The sequence below is a fragment of the Drosophila elegans genome, unplaced genomic scaffold (assembly GCF_018152505.1).
Source record: "Drosophila elegans isolate 14027-0461.03 unplaced genomic scaffold, ASM1815250v1 contig_814, whole genome shotgun sequence".
NCBI classification, from domain to species: Eukaryota; Metazoa; Arthropoda; class Insecta; order Diptera; family Drosophilidae; genus Drosophila; species Drosophila elegans.
The window spans coordinates 18,192,455-18,205,048 of record NW_024546167.1 but is presented as its reverse complement, the minus strand read 5'-3'; the positions used below and the strand labels follow the sequence as shown (position 1 = coordinate 18,205,048).

General features: G+C 40.9%; 2 protein-coding genes across 2 annotated transcripts; one reads left to right on the top strand and one right to left on the bottom strand.

Moving 5' to 3' along the window:
- The first annotated feature begins 4,431 nt into the window (after positions 1-4,431).
- LOC108148023 (derlin-1) lies at positions 4,432-6,269 on the top strand. Its single transcript, XM_017274856.2, has 4 exons — positions 4,432-4,783; positions 4,845-5,099; positions 5,159-5,269; positions 5,873-6,269. The coding sequence occupies exons 1-4, from the start codon at positions 4,539-4,541 to the stop codon at positions 5,997-5,999; spliced, it is 738 nt and encodes a 245-aa protein (XP_017130345.1). The 5' UTR covers positions 4,432-4,538; the 3' UTR covers positions 6,000-6,269.
- A 455-nt stretch (positions 6,270-6,724) lies between these two features.
- LOC108148021 (endochitinase A) lies at positions 6,725-12,300 on the bottom strand. The gene is made up of 5 exons (XM_017274855.2): positions 12,062-12,300; positions 11,757-11,931; positions 11,423-11,693; positions 7,940-10,304; positions 6,725-7,748 (listed from the first exon to the last, which is right to left on the bottom strand). The coding sequence occupies exons 1-5, from the start codon at positions 12,120-12,122 to the stop codon at positions 7,513-7,515; spliced, it is 3,108 nt and encodes a 1,035-aa protein (XP_017130344.1). The 5' UTR covers positions 12,123-12,300; the 3' UTR covers positions 6,725-7,512.
- Between the last annotated feature and the right edge of the window lie 294 nt (positions 12,301-12,594).

The window sequence follows — 12,594 nt, the reverse complement described above, 5'->3', positions numbered from 1 at the left end:
ATAAGAGAGAGCGCGCGCGCTGTCTCTCTTTCACACCCACATTGAAATGGCCGTATGCCGACGGCAAAGTCAAAAAAGGCAGCAGCAACAACACATAAAAGGTATAGCCCACCGACGCGCTCTCTCGCTCTCGCTTAACTGACAGCTGGAAATCGAGAGAGCCGTCAACGTCATTATCATGTAATGCGTCTCGTTCGCACCTTTTTGTTTGGGGAGGTAGGGGTGAGAGTGAAAGAGAGAAAGGGGGTGTGTGTGTTTTTAGAGAGTAAGTATGTGTGTGTGCTATTAACGCCATCATGCTCATCATCTGCTTCTCTCGTCTCCCTCTCCCTTTATCCTGATTCTGCAGCTGCTGACTGTCCTTTTACTAAGCGCTTTGCCCCTACATAACCTCACTCCAGCCTGGTATCCGTAACGCCCGTAACCCCCGTTTCGCCACCCCTGGGTGTGTACATATTTGCACTGCAATTTGGCATCGTCGCGAGCTGCTGCTCTTGTGATTTGCCTCTTTTTGCGCTCCCATTTACACAGGTGAGTACAGTGGTCACTCGCACCCATGGAAATACTTACATAACGAATAGTTATTACTTGGATACTAATTAATTTGCACTTTCTTTTACCCTTAGCAATAATTTATTATTATTAAATCATGCCTTACACTCTAATTAATTGTATCACTTAAATCTGTAATTTCAAGTTAAACTTTAAAAGCACTACAAAATGAACTCAGAAAATAATATTAAACAGCGCTTTTAAATTAAATTAGAGTATCTAAAAATTAACAAACGCTATTGACCTTTTGGAAAAGTATAGCATACCTTTGGGAGTTTTTTTTTCGAATAAACTATTTGTGTGCAATTACTTGGCACCATTTAATTCTATTTTTGATTAGATGTTCATTGCTTAATTATTACACTTAGACACCTTACTTTCTTCAATTTATATCTAATCTATAATTTATTAAGACTCAGCACCTACTGCCAAATTGTTCACCTATACAATTTTGGAAAATATAATATTTTGATTTATAAACCATTTGAAACGTAACCATTTGATTCGTAACCTAAATAAATATCCAGCACCTACTGTATTCGCGTTTGTTCCTTTTTCGCTTTTTTGGGTGCCCCTCTCACGCTCTTTCCGTCTCCCTCACCCGCTGGACCATTATCGAAATCAGAGGGCAAAGGAAAAAATGCCCTATGGAATCGAATTTTTGTGCAGTTTCCAGCGCGGGCATGTGAACTATTTTCACCCGATTCCATGACAACCGAACACAAATACTCACATGTAAAAGCCATTGTTTCTCTGTAATGGAGATGGAGAAAGAGAGATGGAGAGGGTGAAAGAGGGCAGGGAGAAAAATGAAAAGGTGAAACGATTCTGCACCCTGGGAGATTTTTTAATCAAATAATTACAGTAATTAGATGCAAGGCAAATGTCAAAAGCCTTCATGAAATTCCCATGCGTAAAGGGAACGCAATGAGAATTTACAATTTAGAAATGGTATTTCTATACTTTGCGAACGGTTTTAAGAAAGATCCTCTTAATAATGCAAAACATGCCTTTTATTGACCATTTAAAAATGTTTCCTTGATATATATTTAATACAAGTACCCCTTTAAAACCTACATAGACATCAATATTAAAATATTTCTTAGAAATTACGACCGAATTTCTTAGGCAGACGATTCCATTTAATATTGACAACTTTTCCGTAAAACTTTCCCGCAAAGCGCTCAAGAAATCAACTTTTTGCATTTTCCACACCTCAAGTGTCTGCAACAATAAAACGGAGGGAAAATAAAAGAGGGATGCTGACGAAGAAGGCGAGGAGATACGGCATTCATTACAGCAATTGAAATGGACAAAAGCCAAAATTCAAGGCAGGAAAAAAGTCGACAGCACAAGTTGGAAAAGGGATAATAAAATGTTTGCATATAAAATATTAAATAAAAGACGCAATGAAGAAGCTGAGGAGTGAAGTAAGCCTTCTCTACATAGAACGCAACGAAATGAGCGAGCACACTGAAATAAATAGGGAGTGTTATGAACAGATCATACATCTTAACGAAATGAGCGAGCATACTGAAATAAATAGGAGTGTTTTGAAGATATCATACATTTTAACTACATTTAAAGCTAAGAAAATAAATGTTGTTCGTATATATGAGAAAAATTACCCTTTCCTTAATATCAAATTTACAATATTATTATACAATGGTACAAAAATACGGGTTTGTTGACATGTAAGCATCAGTAATACTTGTAATTTTTTTTCTGTTTGGTTGGTGTATAGTTTCTATTCTCCTAGTTTAAAGACACTACTCAGGTTATTGTTTTATTTTATTAAATCATTGAGGGTCTTGAAAAAATGTATTTGTGCTTTGGATTAAATTTTTTAACTTCTTTTTTAAAATTACTTATTGAATGCTAGTATAGTTTAGTAAAATCATTTTAAAATAAAAATGCGTTGTCTAAGGGAATTTCCTAAGAGTTAAATATTTTTCGCCGTGCACCTACGTCAGCGGCAACAACAAAATGACGGAGCCAGGTGGACCGAGAGATCCAGGTGAGTTTTTGGGTTCCCGGGCAAAAGGCTCAATTCAAAGGTAAATAGAACCCATCTATGTATGCAATATATGTCCGTGGATGTGTTCACAACTTAATGATGAGCATAAAAAACAACGTTAGGGGGCGTATCAAATGGGAAGAAGCAGCGCAGTCGGCGCACAAAATGGCAGCGCATGCGTCGCACTGCTCTTACACCCATATTTTCGTATAGCCAATCGGTGGGTGTGTCCTCGCTCACTTACACATACACTACCCTAATTAGCCTCGACATTTTGTTACTGTTGCTCTCGCGCTGTCTCACTCTCCCTCTCACTCGCTTTCTCTCGCTGGAAATTCAACAGGCACCCACACACAAACTATTGGCAGCTCACTCACTCCTATGGAATGACCATTCAAATGCATCGGCACTCCAGAAATTTGAACTTCACAATTTGCCTAAAAACCGGCTTTTACTTTCGTTAAAAAAAATATATTAAAAAAATAGAGAAATTACAAAATTAGCGAAGCAAATCTTAAGTTTGTGACAGTTGAGAGTTTTTTCGGAAATTAATCAGCACAGCGGGATCCACATGCACTCGAGAAATCAGGATATTGGAAAAGCGCACAATTTCCAAGTTGATTAATTTCGCACCACTGCATTGCAATCATGTGCGTTCGTGTGTGTGAGAGTGAGTGGCACACGCTTCTTCTTACCTGTCCAAAATTTATATTTTTTTGTTATCTAACAAAGGCATATCTCCACACAAAGATACCACAAAAAAGTTGCCAAATAAACGAAGTAACGAAATTTTCGCTATTTATTTGTGTCCTTTCGTCTGTTATGAATTAAGTGTCCTTCCTGCATGTGTGTGAGTGCGCTTTGTTGTTGCCCATCGCTTTGTCAGTTCTCAAAAATGTTACCACTAAAAATCACAAATTGCAGGATCAAAGGTGAAAAGTGGAGGGGGATTACCAAAAATAATAATGAAAAATATCTTAAATCAATGAATAAGGCTTTAGTTACTGAAAACAATGCAAAGAACGATTGATCTGAATTTAAGTCTTAAAGAATATCACAATAATCGGTAAATTTGTAAGCCCAGTGAATAGGTGACAGAGGCATTTATTAAAGCAACTTAATTTTTTGTACATATACAATTATTTTTTGTGTGAAACGAGTTTAGATACTTTTTTTTATATTATACAATATGCTTAATTACGGAATGAAATAATTAATATAATATTTTTAGTATCTACTTCTAAGTTTGTCAAACTTTGTACTTTATTTCAATAATAATTTTAACAGCAAACTACCATAGTACCAAAGTAATATGAGCAGTGTATTGCTCTATATTAATTTTTGATCCATTTTTAAATCTTTTAAATAAAATGTACCTTCTTTTAAATCCACAGTCTAAAAAAAAAATTAATTTTAAAATATCTAAATAAATATATAAGTAAGACCTTTTACAAACTGGCGACTTAGATTTCAATTTATGGGATTTTTTTAGTTTAAGAGATTATGGATTTTACACTAGATAATGTAATCACCCTCTCATTCGAATCATAAAATAACTTTAGGTTCTCAAAGACTTACAGAATCTCTTAACATTTTTAGATCTGCAGAAACTCTAGAATACTTAAAACCTCCAGGATCTTAACAACTTGCCAATCTAGCAAATTCTTTTATTTGAACTATAACCTAATAAACTGATATAAATTTTGCACTCATTTTCTATAACTATTAATAGCGATATTAATTCAAATAACATGGTTGATAAAAACAAGAGAGCATTCACGCGGAAACGTGTTCAATTCTATATGCGGTCACCCTAACCGATAGTCACGAGCGCTTGCCATTCGCCCCGAACTGCCAATTTTGCCCATCTCTAAAAAGACACGTAAAGCAACAAAAATACCGAAATCACTCCCGGAGTATAACTATCAAATTTATGAATTAAACACGAATAAATAGAAAACCAAACACAATGGACGCTGGCGTTTGGTACCGATCGCTGCCCAGATTCACCAGATATTGGTTGACGGCCACGGTGGTATTGAGTATGCTGTGCCGCTTTGACATTATACCCATATATTGGCTGCATCTGGACAGAAATCTAATTTTTGGGAAGCTGCAGCTCTGGCGCTGTGTGACGTCACTGTTCGTCTTTCCGATTTCATCAAACACCGCGTTTCACTTCCTCATAAATTGCTTTTTCATTGTGCAATACAGGTAAGTCGCTTACCGCTATTTAAATTGAGTAAAGACAACATATATCTATCTTTTATTACAGCTCCAAACTGGAGAAGGATCAGTATAGCCGAAGTCCAGCGGATTATCTATATCTGTTGATCGTTTCCGCAGTTCTGGCCAATATTGGTGGCATGCTCTTCAATGTATACTTCCTCATGGACATGCTCGTCCTGGCCATCACCTACATTTGGTGCCAGCTGAACAAGGATGTGACTGTGAGCTTCTGGTTCGGCACCAGATTCAAGGCCATGTACCTTCCCTGGGTCCTGGCCGCCTTTGAGTTTATTTTCCATCAGTAAGTGGTCTATAATGGTACTGTATGTGTTTATATCTAATGATTGTGTGATCTTGCAGCTCCCTGGCCTCCTTAGTGGGCATTTTCAACGGGCATGTCTACTACTTTTTCAAGTTCCAGTACTCCCAGGATCTGGGCGGCACTGCCCTGCTGGAAACCCCCCAATTTCTGTGAGTATGAGACCAGAACTTCCTTAAATCAAATAGAAATGATGGCCTTTTAAAGAATTACCACCAGTTGCAACTCAAAAGTAGGTTATTTTCGAATTATTTTTAAATACAATTTTTTAAATCTTAAAGTTCATATATTAAATACATTTTTGTAATTTCTTTGCTAAAAAATATTGAGTAAATAAGTTTATATGATAAAAAAATTATAGTGAATTGGATTATTCGAAATAAAAATAGATTTACTTAAATAACATTATAAGCTTGGCTAGCTTATAATCTAGTGACTTACAGATTAAAAAAAAAAGGTAGTTTTTTGGTTTTAATAGATACATTCAAATTTATTTTGGCGAACAATTCCAAAATGTAATTTCTATAAAAAGTTTCAAGTAAGCACACTAGACAGTTGTATCCTTTTTTCAATGACTATATCTGAGTTAATGTTCTTGGGATCGACTCGACATTTAAATAAATAAATATTCAAAAAATTCTATTAAAATTGTTATCAAATTTCAAAGTTACAATTGAGGATAAAGCGCCTAAAACTCCAAAGAATTCAATACATTTTCTATGAATAAACACTTAATTCCCGTTTTCCACTTTCAGGAAACGTCTTGTGCCGGATATTTCCGGCGGATTCGGTGGCTTTGGAGTGCCGCCGGAGAGCAGAGCGCCACCGCGACAGGCGCCCGAAAGTCCTTGGGGCCGGGGAATGACCTTGGGTCGGAACTGAACACCCCACCCACACTGATCATCGAAACTAGAACTAGACTAATTCCCTTTTTCTATGGTTTGGATTTCCCCTATTTTTCTTAACCAAACTCTTATACAAACAGCAAATGGCCTGTAGCCTGTATTTTTCAAAATATTTTTCCAACACCATTCGATTCTCTGGCAACAGCAATAAGTTAACATGTTAAGTGGCAGGATTGCATTGTGCATTAATGAAATTATATTGATATATGTTTGTACATATATAAACCATTAAAAAAAGACAAAAGTACCTTGGTGTGTTGTTGAATTGAAATTGATCTTGTTTATTTATGGCAAGCCCTTGCTGGGGATATCCAAAAGATGTTAAGAAGAGAATATGCATAAAAAACATTTTGTTTTATTACATTTAAATTTATTTCGTTTAAAATTTCTATGCTAAAAATTTTACAGCGACACGCATCGTTCAACAATATTTTTGTATTATATTATTTACTTTTCTGCTCGTTTTGTTTTTTTTTTTTTGGAGGGGAGGATGATTCTCTGATTTCTAATGGTGTTTCGGTTTGCTTTCATTTTGGGCTTTTGTCTAAAAGTTACAACATTTCTTTTAATATTTGGATTTACAAAATCGACGCATAAAATACTTAACATCTATAAATTGTTTATGGTTAATCATCTGTTTTTTTTTTGTTTTTTTTGTTTCGTGTGTGTTTGGGTTTTGTGTGTGGCATGAGTTTTCTTTCCTTTAAACATGTGTGTGTCTATACATATGTATATTTAATTATGCGATACAGGGTTTGCATTTCGAAATTCATCTGATATTTACATGTTCGGGTTTCGGGTCAACTAGGGTCTATAATCTCATACAATTAAGAAATCTTTCAAGTTGAACATTTAAACAATTTTCTTCTCACTTTACGCTTGCGTGTTTCTCGAATTTTTTTTGTGTTTTTTCCTTTTCTGGGGATATGATCTTAGGCAACTAAACTAGAACGAAATTATGCTAGGCAAAAGATGAGGTGGGCGGCGAAGTGTGGACTCTATTTACAAGCTATACAAAATTAAGGTAAGTCTGCAGTGGCATCTGCCTTATTTACAGGAGAGAAGGGGTTCGATTCCAGGCTCCAAAGATTGCAGGCGGACGAAATGAAATGAAATTGAATGAAATGAAATGAACTGATAAAACTAAAGCTAACACAAATTCCAGGGTATACTTTTCACTATACGATTAAATGTTTAAAACAGTGGTGGTTGTGTGAGTGTGTGTGTGTGTGATTTGGCAACTTAAATTATTGCTCATCCTTAACTTAGGCTCCACAAATAAGCATACGATAATCTTGCACTTTGCTCCAAGGTTTCGGCTTGCGAATCTTTAAAACTAATAAAAGGAAAACTTTCGACATTGACGCTAAACTACTAACTAAAACTAATTCAAACCGGGTCTGCTGTGTGTGTGTGTGCGTTCTCTCACTCGAATCTCTCGAAATGGGGATCGATTTTAAGGTAACTTATTTGATGATTGGTTAACCGATCTAAAGGGCAGCTGCTCCTGCTCCCACTGGCTGTTCCAATGGCTTCTTCTGCTGCTGCTGCTGCTGTTGCTTGTGCTGCTGCTGGTGAGGAGATGCCGAGACAATGGCTGCTTTCAGGGTGGTGGTGGCTGCCGTCTCTGCCGATATGTTGCTGGTGCTCTCGATCTCGATGGGCTGCTCCAAGTCCATGTCCACGTACTCAATGGCACTGTCATCCTCCGGATGCAGTTCAATGACTGCAAAATGAAGATAAATTAGTATTTGTAACTTAAATGAGTTTAAAATGCTGAAATTGGATTTAAAACATGCTAAAGTTCACCAACTTGACCCTACTTTATACAGCTCTCAACTGAATCTCATTAAGTGAACTAAAACGAAACCAAATTCCAACTTTTACCAAACAAACAAAAAAAAAACCCCAACTCACTGCTGTTGTTCAGGTCCATGGTAGATTCTTGTTCATTCCTCTGCCTCTCCTCCCTCTCCTCCATCTCCTCCATCTGCTCCTCGATATCTTCATCCTCCTCGATGATGACATCGTCTAGGCTTTGCTTTGAGGCCGTGTTGGACGTCTTGGTGGCCGCCTGGTCCAGCTCCATCTCCCAATCCGTGGCATTGAAGACCACCAGTGGAGAGTTCTTTACCGTCGAGGGATTGAGCTCTGTGGCCGTGCCATTATCCGCCACTATAATGGGCATATTGATGATATCGATGGGTGTGTCCTCTGTTATCAACTGATTGGGTTTGGGTTTCAACTGCCCTGCCGAAGGATTTGGAGATGTGCCACTGGTCGCCGGCGCCGGAGAAGTGGTTGCTCCGATGACCAGCACATTCGACTTGGGCTTGCTGGCCAAGGTGAGCGCTCTCATGCCGCTGGCCGCACTCGCTGGCAGGAAGACCAGATTGTTCTTACCACCGCCCGCAGTGGCGAAGGTCAGTGTGGTGGCTTTACTGCCACCCAAACTTGGCTTGCTGGTTGTGCTGCTGCTGCTGCTGGTGGTGGTGGTGTTGGTGTTGGTGCTATTGCCTCCGCTGTTCCCACTTCCAGTGGCCGCTGGCTGCAGTATTTGCATCTTTTGTATGCTTATTCTTTGCTCGCGAGCTGGCAGATTCGTTGGCGAAACAGCTGTGGTGGTGGTGCTGGTGCTGGTGGTGCTGGTGGTCACCAGGCTTCCCGACGAGCTGCTGCTGCTGCTGCTTGTGTTGTTGAGCTTGTGTATGATGCTGCCAGCTGGCAGTTTTCCTGGCTGCAGGAACACCTTCCCGTTGGGTGAGCAAATCTTAATGTTTCGCAGCGCACTGCTGGGCACCTGCTTGATGGCTCCGCCCGAGCTGCTCGTGAGCTTGATATTGCCCAGGATTTGTGGGGCAGCTGCTGAAGTTGTGGCACCAGCAATTACCGCCGAACCAGTGGCAGCCTTTATCTGCGGTGCGGTCACCTTCGCCCTGAACAAATTGGCCGACATTTGGCCGCCTGCCGAGGGCAGCGGTGTGATCAGCGTGTTGTTCAAACTACTGGCTGGTATATTCTTGATAATATTCACTGTGGAGGCGCTGCTCAAGGGCGTCACTCTGGAGTCCTTCAGCGAGGACAAGGGCTCCGTGTAGGGCAGCAATCTAACCGCTGAACTGGGCAATGTCTTGGGCTTGGCCTCGCCCTCCAGAATATTAAACTTCTTGGGCGTAATCTTGGAGCCCGGTGGCAGGAGTGTGGCACTGTTGCCACTGACCACTGGCGACTGGGCCACTGCTGTTGGCTTCAATTTGGCGCCCATCGGCGGAGCTGGGATCTGTTGAACACTGATGATTTGCGGCGCCAGGGGAAGATTGGCCGTGGAAATGGGCGTGGGTGTGGCAGCTGACGCCGGTGACGTATCCTCCAGCACATATTTCTTGATGGGCGAGGTGCTCTGACTTGGGCCTGCACTGACCTGCACTGGCGAAGCCTGCAGCTTGTCCTTGAAAACAATCGGTGAGTTGGCAAATCCTCGAGAGCCCGGCGTTGTGGGTGAACCAATTTCAGCACTTTGCGGACCAAAGACCGCCGGTTTGATGGGCTTCAGTGGCTTCAGCGTGACCAGTGGCCTCAGATCGTTGAGGAAGGTGTACGGGGGCGTGGCTGTGGCTGTGACTGTGGAGGCGGTGGGCGTTGGCGTTGGTGGCGTGGTGGCCGCCAACGTTTTGAGTGCCTCGTCGAGCACATACTCCACATGCGGCTGCACCACCAAATGATTGGGCACCGTCGTCTCCGTCGCCGATTGCATTAATACTTTCTGTTGTTGCTGGTGATGTTGCTGCTGCTGCTGCTGCAACTTTTGTTGCTGCTGATGCTGCAGTTGCTTCTGCTTTCGTCTGCCACTCTTGGCCGGCGCAGCTATCCTCTTGCTGGGCGAGGGTTCGCCACCCAAAGCGGATGCGTTTCTGCCGCCCAAGGGATTTCCCGTTTGCGAGGAGGGCGAACCCAAACTGTTGGCCAAGTTCCTTTTGCTGGCCAGCCGCTGCTTGTGCTTCATCTGCTGCTGATAGAAGTAGCGCTGCTGAAGGGTGCGCGGACTCAGTCGCTTCTCCAGCGGCCCTGGATCACCCTCCTCGGCGGCGGGATTCGAGGATGGACTCAGCTGCTGAGACTGCTGCTGCTGCTGCTGTTGCTGGGGAATCTGCAAATGTGACTGCTGCGCGTGGGGCTGTTGCATGTGCCGCTTCTTGTTGGGCTTGCCCTCCACTCCGCTCTCGTTCTCCTTGCGCTTTTGGGTCATCTTCTTCACCTCGTTGGGCACATCGGGTACTTTAAACTGGAGGGCAGGTAAAGCGTTATTAGAAAAAGTTAGTAAATATTTAGGAATTTTTTAAAAAACAAAAACAAGAAATAAAATAAAAAGCTTACAATATCTAAGGATATTCATATATTAACAAAATTAAGCTGTTTGCTTAAGCACAAATTAAAAGTTGTTTGTTTAAGCACAAAAACATAGAAAAAGAAGGAGTAGGACATGGACTGCATAATAAAATATCAAAAGAATATAATACATAATAGCTAGTGCATTCCTTTAATAACTTATAATATTGTATTTCGTTATTTAATATTTATTACATTTTAAAATGCCTCTCCTTAGTTTCAAAAACTAAAATAAAAATTCTTATATTTTTTCCCTGTTATATAAATACCATTCACATTTCATTTGAATAAATTATTGGAATAAATAGTAAGAAAAAACCTCAAAATAATAAATAAATAATAACTCTTTTTATCAATAAACCAACTCTGGTTTACCAAATAAAATAAATTTATTCATTTGGTTTAAATTACTTTAAAATGCAATAATTTTTAAAATTCCCCACTTAAAATCTTAAAACTAAATCGTCAAATTCGTATATGTCTTTCAATGTTATATAATCCCATTCAAAATCCAATTTGAACGGTTGGTAATGTTAAACCGCTATCGATAACAGTCGGTGGCCAACAGAACCTTAACAGACATATTAACAGATACAGTTTTCTGTTAATGGCAGTTAAAGTTAAATTGGCTGATTAGCAAAGATATATATCAACAAATCTAAGAAAGAACATTAATAAACCTGTAATGTGGCAAAAGTAAATGTAAAGTAATAAATTAATACATATTTTTACTTTTCCCGCCTAAAGGTCTTTCTTATTGGCATATAAAACACCAATTGGAGCAGGTTTAAGTAGGAGATTTCTTATCCTTTGACAAAGTTTGTGTTTTTTTAGCATTGTTTAAGGGCATAATCAATGATTTAGGTTTGAATTTGTAAGGCAATGCGGCCTATTCTACTTTTTAGCGGGTTTATAAGCAGCCACCCACTAGATTTTCATGGCAGGTACAGTCTGCACTTTTGCTTTGGCCCCTTAAACGAGAGCAAATTGAAACGCTGGGATTATGTAACTCACCGGCTCCTCCAAGATCACCATAGGCTGATCCTGGTTCCTGCCACCACGAGGATACTTCAGGCTCATCAGAGAGGCCTGCTCCAAGAGGGCTTCTCCAAAGTGGACCCCCGTTTCGGCAGGAGCCGCCAATTTGGCGTTTTCCTCGCATGCCTTTGCCGCCAGATCACTGGCCACGATACTGAGTGCTGTTTGCGGACTGATCCTGGGTAGCAGGGGATACGAACGACGTCCTTCACGCGACCACTCCTGCCAGGTGTTGGGACCGCAAACGCTGCAAGAGATTATAGGTTATTACAGGGCTTACGCTGGCAGGTCGCACTCAAGGAGCACTCACTTCTCGGCAATGGTGCAGAGCTGCTCATCGTTGACCGCCCTTCGCACTTCCGCCCGATGGCGCTCGTGGTTGATGTGGAACTGCTGGCGCAGCTCCTCCAGCAATTTCGCCTTGGTTTCACTTAGGGCTCCTTGGGCGCGAAAAACGCTCACCACATGCGAATAGGACTCGAGTTCTGGGTGTTGGACATGCAATAAGGAAGGTGTGTGTTAGTTGGGGGTGCTCCCATTGGAGGGGTAATCCTTGATAGCTGCCCGGAACGACTGGGACAGGCTTTCGTGGACCACTTTGTGGTGCGCTCTCACCAAGTCGACGCAGCATGCCTCGGCACTCGTCCCGCGACATTTCCAGCGTTTGCGGCCACATCACGACTTTCCCGTTCAACGATGTCCTCGGCCGTCGGCGATCCCTTCGTTTTTCAGGTTGCTTGAGCTTTGGCCAACGCTGGATTAAATCAAATCAATCCTGCTCAAATTAAAACAAACTCCGAGGGCAGCGTTTCTAATATCTCATAGCCACTCACACCGCAACGCGGACAGCGATGCGCGAAAGAAGAAGCAGCGCCAGCAGCCAAAAAGTGCGCGCTGAGCAGCACTGCCTGGGTTGGCCATTCACAGGGAATGCGGTTCGAGAGAGATGCGTTCAAGGTAGTGACTTGAAAGTGACTAGAAATCGTAAATAAAGTCACTTTTTTGAACACCAAAATATAAATATTTACAATAATTGGTAAGCATTGTTCAAATCTTTTTGTTTTGTACATTTTTCTTAAAGTTCCTATGCTGTGACCTAGATTTGTTATCTCTGGGAATCAGTCACAGCTTAATGCAACAATTGATAG

What these genes read in the sequence shown, in the direction of transcription:
- LOC108148023 (XM_017274856.2), top strand. Translation starts at nt 4,539, where the DNA reads ATGGACGCTGGCGTTTGGTACCGATCGCTGCCCAGATTCACCAGATAT. An exon ending in TTTTTCATTGTGCAATACAG is followed by an intron (nt 4,784 to 4,844) that starts GTAAGTCGCTTA and finishes CTTTTATTACAG; the next exon opens with CTCCAAACTGGAGAAGGATC. An exon ending in CTGGAAACCCCCCAATTTCT is followed by an intron (nt 5,270 to 5,872) that starts GTGAGTATGAGA and finishes TTCCACTTTCAG; the next exon opens with GAAACGTCTTGTGCCGGATA.
- LOC108148021 (XM_017274855.2), bottom strand. Translation starts at nt 12,122, where the DNA reads ATGTGGCCGCAAACGCTGGAAATGTCGCGGGACGAGTGCCGAGGCATG. An exon ending in AGGCATGCTGCGTCGACTTG is followed by an intron (nt 11,932 to 12,061) that starts GTGAGAGCGCAC and finishes TCCAACACCCAG; the next exon opens with AACTCGAGTCCTATTCGCAT. An exon ending in CTCTGCACCATTGCCGAGAA is followed by an intron (nt 11,694 to 11,756) that starts GTGAGTGCTCCT and finishes AATCTCTTGCAG; the next exon opens with CGTTTGCGGTCCCAACACCT.